Source organism: Nanorana parkeri, unplaced genomic scaffold (genome assembly GCF_000935625.1).
Source record: "Nanorana parkeri isolate BGI_ZX_2015 unplaced genomic scaffold, ASM93562v1 scaffold2790, whole genome shotgun sequence".
NCBI classification, from domain to species: Eukaryota; Metazoa; Chordata; class Amphibia; order Anura; family Dicroglossidae; genus Nanorana; species Nanorana parkeri.
Window position 1 is genome coordinate 6,342 of NW_017309058.1, and position 13,360 is coordinate 19,701.

The 13,360-nt window shown below is 42.5% G+C and overlaps 1 protein-coding gene across 1 annotated transcript in view; it reads right to left on the reverse strand.

Moving 5' to 3' along the window:
* Nucleotides 1–1,404: 1,404 nt before the first annotated feature.
* The window catches only part of LOC108802317 (olfactomedin-like protein 2B), a gene marked incomplete at its 3' end in the record, with an annotated part of 82,144 nt that continues 70,188 nt past the window's right edge, over nt 1,405–13,360 (reverse strand). Inside the window, exon 6 of the mRNA XM_018574182.1 lies at nt 1,405–1,615. Within this exon, the coding sequence (XP_018429684.1) occupies nt 1,405–1,615 (211 nt within the window). The remainder of the gene's footprint in view (nt 1,616–13,360) is intronic.

The window sequence follows — 13,360 nt, forward strand, 5'->3', positions numbered from 1 at the left end:
GATCGCAGGAAGGAAGCTCCTGTGGACCGGGACTTGGGTGTTATCTTCCCCTTCCCTGAATGTCTTGTCTTTTGTGATACGTGTAGTCTTCTACTCTTTGTAATGTAGTTCCTTTCCCTTTGCCCTCCTTGGGTAACCAGGGGACTATCCGCGCCAGCCGCGGGATAGCATCCTTGATAGAGTTGGTTTGTTTTCAGTGTATACACGTGAATCCTATGTTAGTAAAACGGAAAAAGTCATGGGAGTACTGATGCAGGCCCGACAGTATTGTTTTATAAGTGAATAGTGTGGGGGTTTGGCCGGGCTCGACTGTTCTGTATATATTATCCTGAAGATGAGTGCAAATGTATGACAATGCCTGGCCGCAAGGCCCATTTGTTTGGATTTTTGGTTCTGTATAAGTGCTCTTATGTTTGTATAAATAAAAGAATAAAAAAAAAAAGAAATTGTCACATATCTGCTCTATTGATCGGGAAGTGAGCGAGAACATACCGCCACTCGCTTCCTGTTCCTCTCCCTGCAGAGAGCGGTGACTGTGTCACTCCCCAGAGGGATTTCCTTCTACCCTCTCCGATCCTCCAGTGCTGACTTGGGAGGGGGCGGGCATAGCTGGCTCTGCCTCTAGATAGGCAGAGCCTACTGTCAATCAGCCAGCGGGATGGATCTCAACAGTATTGTCAGGATCTGTCCCGGCTGTGGCACTCTCAGCATATAGAGGGCAATAGTCCACTATATACTGAGTTTTTTGGTCATGAGAGGACGTAAGCATATGTCCTCGTGTGACCCTAAAAAGAATTATACGGAAAAAAAAGGTTACCACATAGCTCTACCTTTAACACTTGTAATAGTCACCTGTTGTGGCTTGTGGTGATTGTAAATATGGTACTCTATTTGTATTAGTTAAGTAAAACATATTCCCTTTCAGCACAATACTGGAAATTCCAGGAGCTTATTGATTGGCCTAGTGCTGTCACATGGGAGTGCTGAGCCTTGTGTAATGGCCAACTGGAGTGTTCCTAAGCTTACACAGAGCTTCTTTGTTCACTCCCTGCCACCAAGCAGAGTGGTTGAGGAAGCAAAGAAAAGGCATGTGTTGTTGTGTAGAAGTATTAAAGCAACCTTGTTGGTTTGTCCTGCTTGGGGAAAACACATGTTTGCTTAAAGAAGGCATTGTATACATATTTGTTATTCATTCAGGGAGGTAATACTACTAATGCCTACCCCTACTTATACTGCTGTTTCAGAACAGTATTTTTTAGAATATGCAGTTAATCTGTGAACCTTTTTAGTTATACAGTATGCTTTAATGACCATATGTCATATGTGGAGGAAAATAGGTTAGAATTAAAAAAAATTATTAAAGAAAAGGCACCAAGGGAATAAATGATATTAATTTTTACTTACGTAGATCATCCAAGTCACTGTCATCTTCTGTATCTTTGGCCTTGTAAAATGTTACACCTCGCACAACAGGCTTTTGGACCGGTTTTGATCTGACTTTGATTTGTCTTAAAGTAATTGGCCACCTTTGAACTTGTTGTGGTGGTGGAGAATGAGGCTTTGGATCATTACCTTTTGCCTGTTCATCTATAAGGAACCTTTCTTCATACTTGTCCTAATGTACATAAGGAATACAAAGAATTGCTAAATTATCGAGACATTTAAGTTTCGGTTTTCAGTTTTTTACATTGGTCTAAGCTTCTCTCAGTTTCCCCACCCACAATTTTTAGGCAGTTTAAACCCTGCCTGAATCAATCTCTAGGACTGCAGACTTCACTAAACAGGGTTTTTTTAGCTCAAATCATGCATCACTAGAATCTACATCTACAAGTTTAGAGATAGTTGCAGCAAAGTTGTGGCACTGACATTAGGTAAGTTTCTGTTACAGGGATAAGGCATCTCAAGTATACTGAATACACAGCTAATCACTACTAGGCATGGAGATTCAGTAATCCCTACACCTTTTGTTGAGTAGCTGTATCAGCTCGTGCCTCATAATACAGTTGTTCCTTTATTTCCTATATGGAGTAACTTACAGGCTAATTTTGCAGTATCTACACAGAACGTATTATAGAACCTTACCAGACAACTGCAAAAGGTTCACAAGCAGTTGTACCATTTTTCAGATGCCTCCATGAGGGTCTAACAGCTTACATTTTAATTTAATACTGCCATAATGTGTATGATTATATTATATTTCATTAAATTCGTTTTTGAACACTCTAAAACAGTTTGTAAAGTGACATTGAGGATGTAGCCAGAGGATAGCTAGTGGAACTAGTAGAACAAAGCCAAATTCTGATAGCAGACGTAGGTTATTTTCCTCCACTACCTATCATCCTCGACCTCAGCAGCAAAGATTGCTGGCCATCTTCCTGCATATATCATGTATACATGTGAAGCTCACCCATCTTAACCCACAATAATCCTGGGAATACAAGAAAAACACACACAAATACACACACTGAGGACAAGGTAGGACAAGCGGTTGACATGTTTCCATAAACAAATGAGACATTGCTTTTCCCCTAGACATTTACAAATTAGCAATATAGAGTGTGACAATGGCCCTAATGTGTATGTAAACCCAAAATCTAGTTTCAGTACCGTTTAGAATCATTCCAATTGTATACAGATTTTTTTAAAGCAAATCAGTTTTTTTTTAAATCTGTTGCAAAGTTTCTTACATGGAAATCCTGACAGTAGCAGCTCTTCTTGTTGCACGCTTACAAAGCTAAGTCACTGCTTTGCAATTAGCACCAGCATTGTCAGTTTGCCATGTGAACTCCTTCATTTAGCTTTTGGACTGCCTGTCAGGTCTATTAGAACCACCATCTAAATTTTGATTGAGTAAAGGAAAATCTGCTTCTAGTTTTGCAGATCCCGAACCTAAAGATACATGTTACTTGACTTGAAAGTCAGTACAAGCTACCCTTTATGCCACAGTGCATGGAAGTATTTAGTTCTACCTTACTGTCATATCACTCTGAGGGACCAAGCAACATCATCATAATATTTTATTTGTGAGTGGAAGTAGTGGAAGTGTGGACACAGACAAATGTGGTTAAGTGGAGCAGCTAGAGAAGCAAGTGCAGACTGGGGAAAAAGTTGCACCATAGGAGTGCACAGTTAGTTTTGTTTTGGACACTAATGCTGGAACAATGTGTGGCGGGGGCATAAACACTAATGATAAAAGAATATCTACACCAGCACATTTTGCACTATTGCATGTACAATGTGTGTGTTACAGACTTGTCGGCACTGCAACGCAGATCTAGAGGGCATCAGATCTCAGAGGAGACACATCCACTTTCAAGCTACATTCCTTTCTGGTGTTAGAATGCTCCTATGGTAAAAGGAGAGTTGCAACCTTTTTTTATAGAACAAAGATGACAGGAATAAAACTTGCATGAACCGTGAGTAGCTGGTCACTGTGAAACATTATTAGGAGGATTTATCAAAACTGGAGCAGTTGCCCATGGCAACCCATCAGCTTTTATCTTTCATTTTCAAAGCTTAAAGTGTATTTCCAATTTTGCAGTCAAATTTGAGAAAACCCCTCTATATTCACACAGCATAACGAAAAATAATTTTAAAAACTAATCTTTTAGATGTTTTGTTACAGCAGGTAACTTGGCTGAATCCACATTTTTGAGCACCTTCAGATTGGTATGTCGTTAAAGGAAGGACTTAGGACTGAAATTTGAGGATTGTGTTTCTCTCATTTAGGGCCGGTTCACACCATAAACAATGAATTCCAGGGCGGTCAGGCTCTGAAACACACTGAATCGCATTCTGGCTAGCTTCCTCGGTTCAGGGGCGGGAGGGGGCATGGTGGTGCATTGAAGTTAATGGCATTCTAGCCATGCCCCGCATCCACAGTGCGATCATCTGCACCAGAATGCGTGGCACATCAGTGCCTGGTCCAGTGCGATGTTCAAAAATAGTGCTTGCAGCATTTTTGCAGATCGTACTGGACCGCAATGCAGGCACTGATGTGCCACGCGTTGTGGTGTGGTCGATCGCACTGCGAACGGGGGGGCGTGACTACTGTGCCATTTACTTCAATGCACCGCCATGCCCCTGAACGCAGGAAGCTGGCCGGAATGCGATCCAGTGCATTCCAGAGCCTGACCGCTCTGGAATGCACTGTTTGTGGTGTGAACCGGCCCTAACTGCATTGACATACAATGAAGTAGCCAGGCATTTCATCATTTAACTCCTTGCTAGGACAGGCAGTGTACAAATCTACTTTACATATTATAATGGACAAACCCCTTATCCCTCAGAACCACTCCTTACAAAGAAGAAGTAGAAATGTTAACCCTTAAGAGGTCAAGAAACTCAGTTTAAAGTAAAATTTAAACGGCAAAAGGTATTTTTAAAAATTTTGTTTAGCTTATGCTATGCCAATGGAAACATATATATAACAAACAAATATCAATATAAAGTAACAAATATAAAATAGATATTATCCCAGTTTAGCTGCAAAAGTGGAAATACACTTTAACTGAACAAACTGAAAAGAGAAGCTGATTGGTTACTGTGGCTAAGTGCTCCAGATTCTGTCTGCTCCAGTTTTGATCAATTATATGTGCTGTGAGCAGCTGGCCAGAGCTGGGTACATCATGGGGGACAATTATCAAGCAAAGTAGCAACATAATTAGTCCAAATCAGGCTGCCTCTCCTTCAGAAAAGTCTCTGTGTCCGTATTCATGAGCAGCCAAGTGCGGCAGAGTTTTTAGATAGCTTTATTACTGAAGATGAGACAGATTTACAGTCTAAACAGTTGTATATTTAAGAAGTGGTCAGCGTCAGGTTTAATTCTATTGCAGTGCTACTTTAGAGCAGCTGAGGAAGGAACTTATGAGTCATGGTGTCGCACAATTTGCCTCACTGTCCATGTTTAGCACTGCTTTGCCATAAATGTCTCCCTATGTAATGTGAGCAGCTGGTCAGGGATGATCACTTACACTCGCACTAAGCTTTCATGGGAAACTGGTAAAATACCCACTTAAAACAAAGGTTTCCATCCTTTCAATCTCCTTTTATGAATATAAAAGGATTTGTAGTGATAGTTTTATTGTAAAAAGATGATGTGGGAAGACTAATATTATATTACTAATTAGTGCACAGAGAGTTTTGTCCGAGCACCCAAAGAAGAACAATTAACTGCCCAAAATGACTTGGAGGTGTTCCTTTCTGTGACAAAAAGCTGGCTTTCAGCAGATTACACCAATGGTCACTGCTGAAATATGCCTGCATGACCAGGGAAGTGTTTGTGAGTGTATCAGACACACTGTGGCTGGTTTCACTAAAGTAGTAGAGCATAAGTACTTTAAAAAGAGAATTTTTTACTTTGCAAGGGAATTTTTTCTTACCTTAAAGTGGTGAAAATTAACTTTGCAAAGAATATCCAATCTCAGGGAAAGAAAATAAATCAACAGGACTTTTTACACGATTGAATGATAGAAGGCATTTCACCTCATTTACTAAATGAAAGTTCTCTTCCAAAGGGAAAATTCACTTTGCAAAATGAGCATGCTCTACTACTTTAGTAAATCTGCCACACTGTATTTAAATGTATTGGTCACATTGTGCTCAATTCACAAAGCTAATATACCATGATAAGCAGTGGCGGAACTACCGCCGGAGCAGCCACACTGGGGCCTCAGCCTTGGGGGGCCCAGCACAGTTGTCGGCCGCCGGATAGCACCGGATCGGTATCCAGAGGTCGGCGGGCCCCCAGTCTCTGCGCTGGGAGTGTCAGGCCAATGGCGTAGCGACGGGCGCAGGGGCAAACTGACCATGCGGCCGTCACCGCAGCTCCCGGTCAGCCCGCCCGCATCAGACTCGGCTCTCTAATCTGCCGTCGCTCGATTCTCAAGTGGGTCCTCTGGAGGCCCCCGCGGGCGGCCCTCTACCATGCCTGTTTAGAGGACCACGCCTGTCACACCCTATCGGCTATTACACAGGGTGCTTGTTAGCCCCCTATGTAATACCAATAGGGTTCGTGTACAAAAAAAAAGTGTTTAAAAATTAAAGTAACAAAACATTTTTAAAAAATGGGAAAAAATATGTTTAAGTCCCCCGCCCCCCACATACACACGCGTCGGAGTGCCTACGTGTGAAAAACGACAATTGCGCCTTGCACATGTTACATATCGCCTTGAACGTCGCAGTGAGAGCAATAATTCTAGAGCCATCAATCACTGATAACACTATTATTGTACTAGTATTGATGAGGTGGTGATATAATGGTTGTGGAGGGCGCAACATTTTGTTCTGCCCCGGGCGCCTGCAACTCTGGTTATGCCACTGCCGCCCCGCGACGCGCTGAAAAGGAGGGGGCCCGTCCGCTGTCCGAGATAGTATGGGGCCCGCCAGCTGCTGTGAGGAGGGAGCCGCGGAACAAGGAGGCACTGAAGATGGCCCTGCAGGCACATCATGGGGCCTCGGACGGCAGTGAGGACCCAGCAAACAGAACACACACGGAAACAGCTGAAGACAGAAGAGGTAAGGGTAAATAATTCATTAAAATAATTATTATTTGTAGCCTAATGTTGTAAAAAGTACTGTTGAAGCAATGCAAAATGGCACCCTCTACAGAGGACTACAAATCTCAGCAGTACTTTATACAGAAATGCTATTGTTATATAAAGTATTGCTGGGATGTGTAGTCCTCTATAGCCTGGCCATTCTGCATTGCTGTAAATATTAGGGATGCACCATATATCGGCCGCCAAAACATATCGGCCGAAAATGGCACTTTTGGCTAAATGCCAAAAGTGCAATTTTTCTGCCGATACAGCAACGCATCCCTGCTTTATTTTCTTCCCGCTGGGTGCTGCTCTGTGTCCCATCAGGGAGGACAGAAATTTAAAGCCGGCCGAGCGCTGCGGGAGGAGAGCGCTGTGTTTGTGGGGGGTTTTTTGGGGGGGCAAAAAAAAAATCTTGCACCTGGGCCCTTTTTTCATTAGGTCCGCCACTGATGATAAGGATACCTATTCTAAAGAAAAGTGACAGTTATTTTCAGAGTCCAATAAGATTTGAGAATGACAGTCGCATGGCTAAAATAAAGACACTTATCCTTGTGTTAAAGCTTTGTGAATTGAGCCTATTGAATTTGAAAATGTAGCAAAAGGATCCACACAAGATGTGTTTTGGGTCTCTTTTGTTTACAGTGGTTGATTTGTTATGCTTGGCCACAAGATCCCAATGACAAGAGAGGGCAGTAGTGTCAAGGGTGTGGAGACCCTGGATAGTCAAGGAAGTGAAAGAGTGAAATTCACCAGATGAAAATATCACAGGACAAAAACTGAAGAAAAGAAGGATATCAGATCACTAAAAGGATTAAGGTGTCTATCATGGCTGCCGTAAGTGCAAATACAATTAATCAGCAGCCTAAGATTTTTTTTGACAGAGGCACACAGCCGGCAGTGTCTGGGTTCATTATAATAAGCTAGTGGGCTTGCGGTTTTGTAAGCAGAATAGGTGCAGTCTTAGCTGATACTCTTCTGCCATTCTGAAAGATGGTAGGACTATTTTCAGTTTGATGTGAAAGGACAACGAGATTTTCAGCGGGAAACCCAGCATGGACACTCACACCACTCTTTTAGGAAAGAAGGTAGTAAATTGTTCTTTCCTCCCAGAGCCGCCAACTCTCACACTCTCTTTGCTGAAGCGATCGCCAGCAAGAATGCCGTTTCCATTGTGAGGTTCACAAGAGATACTTCACTCTCAAACAGAACAGAGGCTAAACAGTACTACACTAATGATAAATCCCACTTGGGAAATAGTCACTATCTTGAATCTTTTAGATCCTTTTAGATGCAAACTCTGTTCATGCTGATCTGTCTGGATTTAAACAGGGTGTCAATCACTCTTTCCGAGCACCCTAATTCCAAGAACCTTTGTCTTTCAAAATCCAAGCCATTAGGCATAATTCACCATGAGCTTGGTGAATAAAAGGACCTTGTGACAGAAGATTGGGAACTACTGTTAGTGGGAGTGGATCCTTCACACTCAGTTTTAAGAACAGAAGGTACCATGGTCGACTGGGCTTGTTAGGAATTACCGCAGGTGGAATCGAGGCGCTTGGCGACCCCCTAGCTTGCTGGGAAGTACTTGGCTGATCCAAAGGTAACTTCACTACTTGCATGTTATCTGCCTCTTTATCTCCAGTTACTTCTAGGAAGCAGCTTTCACAGGCCATTTTCCCTGGGAGTGCCCTGTTAGGACAAGCACAGCATCCTTTTGAGAGTGGACATGGATAGTGTCTAAACTATCAGAGCCTCCATCTTGGAGTACATGGGGCAGAAGATCCCGGGATCCCTTGTGCGTCTCTGTGCCTTTAAGGGGGTTGGGCTTCCTCCTGACAAACCTGCACCCAATTTTATCTTTTATCTTCTGCCCCATGTGCTCCAAGATGGAGGCTCTGATAGTTTAGAGTTAGGACCGCACTATAAGAGGTGCCTTGGCGTGGCTGTGCGTCTTTCACATTTTCTGCAGAAGTTGTGTATCCAAACCTCTGTTTTTAACCTTAGTGTGAGACAAGTTTTTTTACATGCTAGCTTGTGAGTGTGCCAGGAAAACGTTTTGCTATTTTACTGTTTAAAGCCCATTCCGTGTGCACCTTACTGTAAAGCTGGTGACGAATTGATGAGTGCGTTTGTCATCTGTTTTGCCGCACGCCTTCATTCACACTGCACGATTCTCGTACGTTCGCTGGATTTCCTGCGATTCTCGTATGAGAATCGTGCAGTGTATGGGCACCTTTAGTCAACTGCTCACAGGCTGAAATACAAGAAACTACAGTGAATGCAGGCCACCTACCATCTCTCTGGAGGCTGTTCTTAGGGAGGGGTAGGCATAGGCTGAATCATGTTGCAATGTTAACATGAGACACAGTTAATATTTGCCAACAATGTAGTAGCTCATGAATCAACAGGCTCTGTATTACAGAGCACACATACCTGGCCAGGTGCAGCGGGAGGAAGCACAGACACCTGGTCCGCCACTGCCACCATAGGCCGAGCTGGGCCACGTATGGAACGCATAGCGTGCGTTCCATCTTCATGCGACAGAACGCAGACAGAAGTTGGCTCAATACCCCTCAGATGCTGGACTTTATCCAGCCAGTCGGATTCCCCGAGGACTAGCAGCGGGGTTTCCCACACCAGCAGCCATATGGGAACGAACACAGGGGGAACTTCACCTAACAAAGTGGTCAGCCAGATATTAAATCCAGCCAGGAAGGCAGCTATGCACTCGATCCTATTGAGGAGGAGAAAAAAGGAATGGCTTGTCAGCGTGGGATCCAAAAAATTCTGAGTTAATGGTCCTATTGGGAGTGGGGGGGATTACCCATTCGTATGCTGACATGGAGCTGTCAGGAAAAAAAATTAAATTATTCAGATAGGGGTGCAGCTTCAGTATGTAATTCAAGCATATTGTAAAAGGAAAAAAAAACAATTCCAGACAAAAATGTGCTTACAGAGTACACTGTCACAGAGGCTGTTTGTGAAAATCATACTGTTCTTTAACACCAAATACAGCTTTAAGCAATCCAACAAACCTGTAATTTTAAAGGGTTTGTGTTTTTTTCCTGTCATATTTGAAGCTACGGTGTTTTTTTAACAATTGTTTTGACATTAGTACATGTCTCTCACGGCAGTGTCTGGCTTTCTATGCTTTTTTCCCATGCTTCACATGGCCAGAATTGACTAACAAGTATCTCCCCCATAGACATCAGTGGGATTAACCACTTTCTGTGGATCCTCGAAATTTCAAACTGGATCCCTGGGAAATTGAATTAGTGCAGATTCCCACATTACTACGGCTAAGGACAACAGTAATAATACTTCCCGCTGCTCTCTGCTGAAATGTTAAAACACCTTGTCAATGTCATCAATGGGCTCTTCTGGTTTCTCATTCACCTCAGTTGCCGACTTCTGTTGTTATGATTATTTTTATTATTATTATGAATAATAATATGTGCTTCAGCACATCAAAATTGGCAGGACTTTTTCTAGGCTTGCAGTGAATAATGTAATCAAACTGAGCTAATCTGGCAACCCATATCCACTTATTTAAATGTGCACAAAGAGGCCAGAGGATTATTGTCCACACAAAGCTGTACCTTACTTTCTGCCAACTGTTCCCTGAATTGCTCTGTAATTGGCAGCACTACAGCAAGCAGTTCCAACTTAAACAAACAACATTTGGTATAGTTTTTTAGCCCCCTACTGGCAAAAGTAGTCATATTTTCCACATTATCCAGTTTTGGGGTTAATATGGATCCAAATTTCTGCAGACTTCTATCTGTATATATTATATAAAATAAGACCAATAGTCTGCATAGTCATTCTAGAATCAACAATTCTGTTATAGAATCTTCCTTTCCCTTCCATTGCCCCTCAAGAGTTGATGAAACATTTCTGCTATTTTCTAGAAGTCTTTGCTGTTCTGCTTTCAGCGCCCTCAGGTTCCCAAAGGGCCTGACCTTGACAAACCTTATATAACATGGACCATTTCTCGGCTGTCTGCACCTATTTCGGGTCACTTGCAATTCCTTGGGCACTTACTACTGTATATGGCCGCATTACAATATATATGTCTTTGGCCATATATAAATGCTTGGCAGCTTGGATGCAAACTGAATGCAGACACTCTTTATCATAATAAGTAGGGATGCACCGATACCACTTTTTTAAGACCGAGTACGAGTACCGATACTTTTGATCAAGTACTCGCAGATACCAATTATTGATCCTTTATCTTAAAGGGATAAGTCCTATTTTTTCTAAAACAATACAAACTAATGCTTTAAGGTCACTTTCTTAATATTATGATTCATGCAATGATGAGGGAGCATGACGTCGGCTTCCCGGCCAATCAGAATGCCGGGTACGAGTACTCACCCAAATACTCGGTATCGGCACTGATACCGATACTAGTATCGGTATCGGTGCATCCCTTATAATAAGTTTAGATGCTAGAAATATTAATTGATGATTTATAAAACAATAATATCATCTAGGTATTATAAAATAGTTTCAAAATAAAATTCCCAAACATTTATATATTGGTTCTTTGAACATGCCTGGAGCATTAGCCTTGTTAAATGGCATTCTGTTAAATTTAAACTAAACCCAAGGGAATGACAATGATTAAATTTGGCTTATCTTCTTGTCTTACGGGAAACTGCCAATATCCACTGTTATAAAATTAGAAGCCTGTTAAACAACACAGGTTTTTTTTTAAAAAACTACTTGTCCAAGGGCTAAAGCAGGGGCCAAATCTACTTGTCTTTCATTACAATCTACTTGTCCCAATACAAAAAAATAGTTTCAATAAAAATTAGGGATGCACCAATACTGGTTTTTCGGTATCGAGTACGAGTAGCCGATACCGAATACCAATACCGGTGCTTCCGCTGGCATGGAGCAGGCTTCCCGGATAATCAGGAAGCTGGGCACAGGGCCGGCCTTAGGCCTTTAGGCACCCTGTGCGAGAAAGCTTTACAGCGCCCCTCAGTGGCCACACCCTTTAGTGACCACACACCCCGTAACCACACCCATTTCCCCCAATATCCGCACCATTTAAAGACTCCTATTTTGTTAAGCCGCAAAGAAACATATTAAAAAGTATGCTAAAAATAAAACCTAGACTACATGTAAATGAATGGATTACTATATGTCCGAATATACGAAAAATGTATTCAGGCACATAATAATTTGTTTGAGAATGTGCGGCCATGTTGGCCACCGGCGTGTTCTGTGAATGCGTGCCACCATCTTGGAGGTGGAGAGCATGACATCACATGACGCCATGCATGCGCGGCGTCAGGTGACTTCACACGCCGATATAGGTGACTTCACACCTAGATATACACCAAGATGGCGGCGCCCAACACGTGCGGTGTTATATGACGTCATGCACCCTGCCTCCAGAACACGCCAATGGCTGAATCCAAAATAGCATAAAAAAGTCTTTTGTTTGATGAAACAAATTAAAACAATACAGCAACGCATCCCTGCTTTATTTTCTTCCCGCTGGGTGCTGCTCTGTGTCCCATCAGGGAGGACAGAAATTTAAAGCCGGCCGAGCGCTGCGGGAGGAGAGCGCTGTGTTTGTGGGGGGTTTTTTGGGGGGGCAAAAAAAAAATCTTGCACCTGGGCCCTTTTTTCATTAGGTCCGCCACTGATGATAAGGATACCTATTCTAAAGAAAAGTGACAGTTATTTTCAGAGTCCAATAAGATTTGAGAATGACAGTCGCATGGCTAAAATAAAGACACTTATCCTTGTGTTAAAGCTTTGTGAATTGAGCCTATTGAATTTGAAAATGTAGCAAAAGGATCCACACAAGATGTGTTTTGGGTCTCTTTTGTTTACAGTGGTTGATTTGTTATGCTTGGCCACAAGATCCCAATGACAAGAGAGGGCAGTAGTGTCAAGGGTGTGGAGACCCTGGATAGTCAAGGAAGTGAAAGAGTGAAATTCACCAGATGAAAATATCACAGGACAAAAACTGAAGAAAAGAAGGATATCAGATCACTAAAAGGATTAAGGTGTCTATCATGGCTGCCGTAAGTGCAAATACAATTAATCAGCAGCCTAAGATTTTTTTTGACAGAGGCACACAGCCGGCAGTGTCTGGGTTCATTATAATAAGCTAGTGGGCTTGCGGTTTTGTAAGCAGAATAGGTGCAGTCTTAGCTGATACTCTTCTGCCATTCTGAAAGATGGTAGGACTATTTTCAGTTTGATGTGAAAGGACAACGAGATTTTCAGCGGGAAACCCAGCATGGACACTCACACCACTCTTTTAGGAAAGAAGGTAGTAAATTGTTCTTTCCTCCCAGAGCCGCCAACTCTCACACTCTCTTTGCTGAAGCGATCGCCAGCAAGAATGCCGTTTCCATTGTGAGGTTCACAAGAGATACTTCACTCTCAAACAGAACAGAGGCTAAACAGTACTACACTAATGATAAATCCCACTTGGGAAATAGTCACTATCTTGAATCTTTTAGATCCTTTTAGATGCAAACTCTGTTCATGCTGATCTGTCTGGATTTAAACAGGGTGTCAATCACTCTTTCCGAGCACCCTAATTCCAAGAACCTTTGTCTTTCAAAATCCAAGCCATTAGGCATAATTCACCATGAGCTTGGTGAATAAAAGGACCTTGTGACAGAAGATTGGGAACTACTGTTAGTGGGAGTGGATCCTTCACACTCAGTTTTAAGAACAGAAGGTACCATGGTCGACTGGGCTTGTTAGGAATTACCGCAGGTGGAATCGAGGCGCTTGGCGACCCCCTAGCTTGCTGGGAAGTACTTGGCTGATCCAAAGGT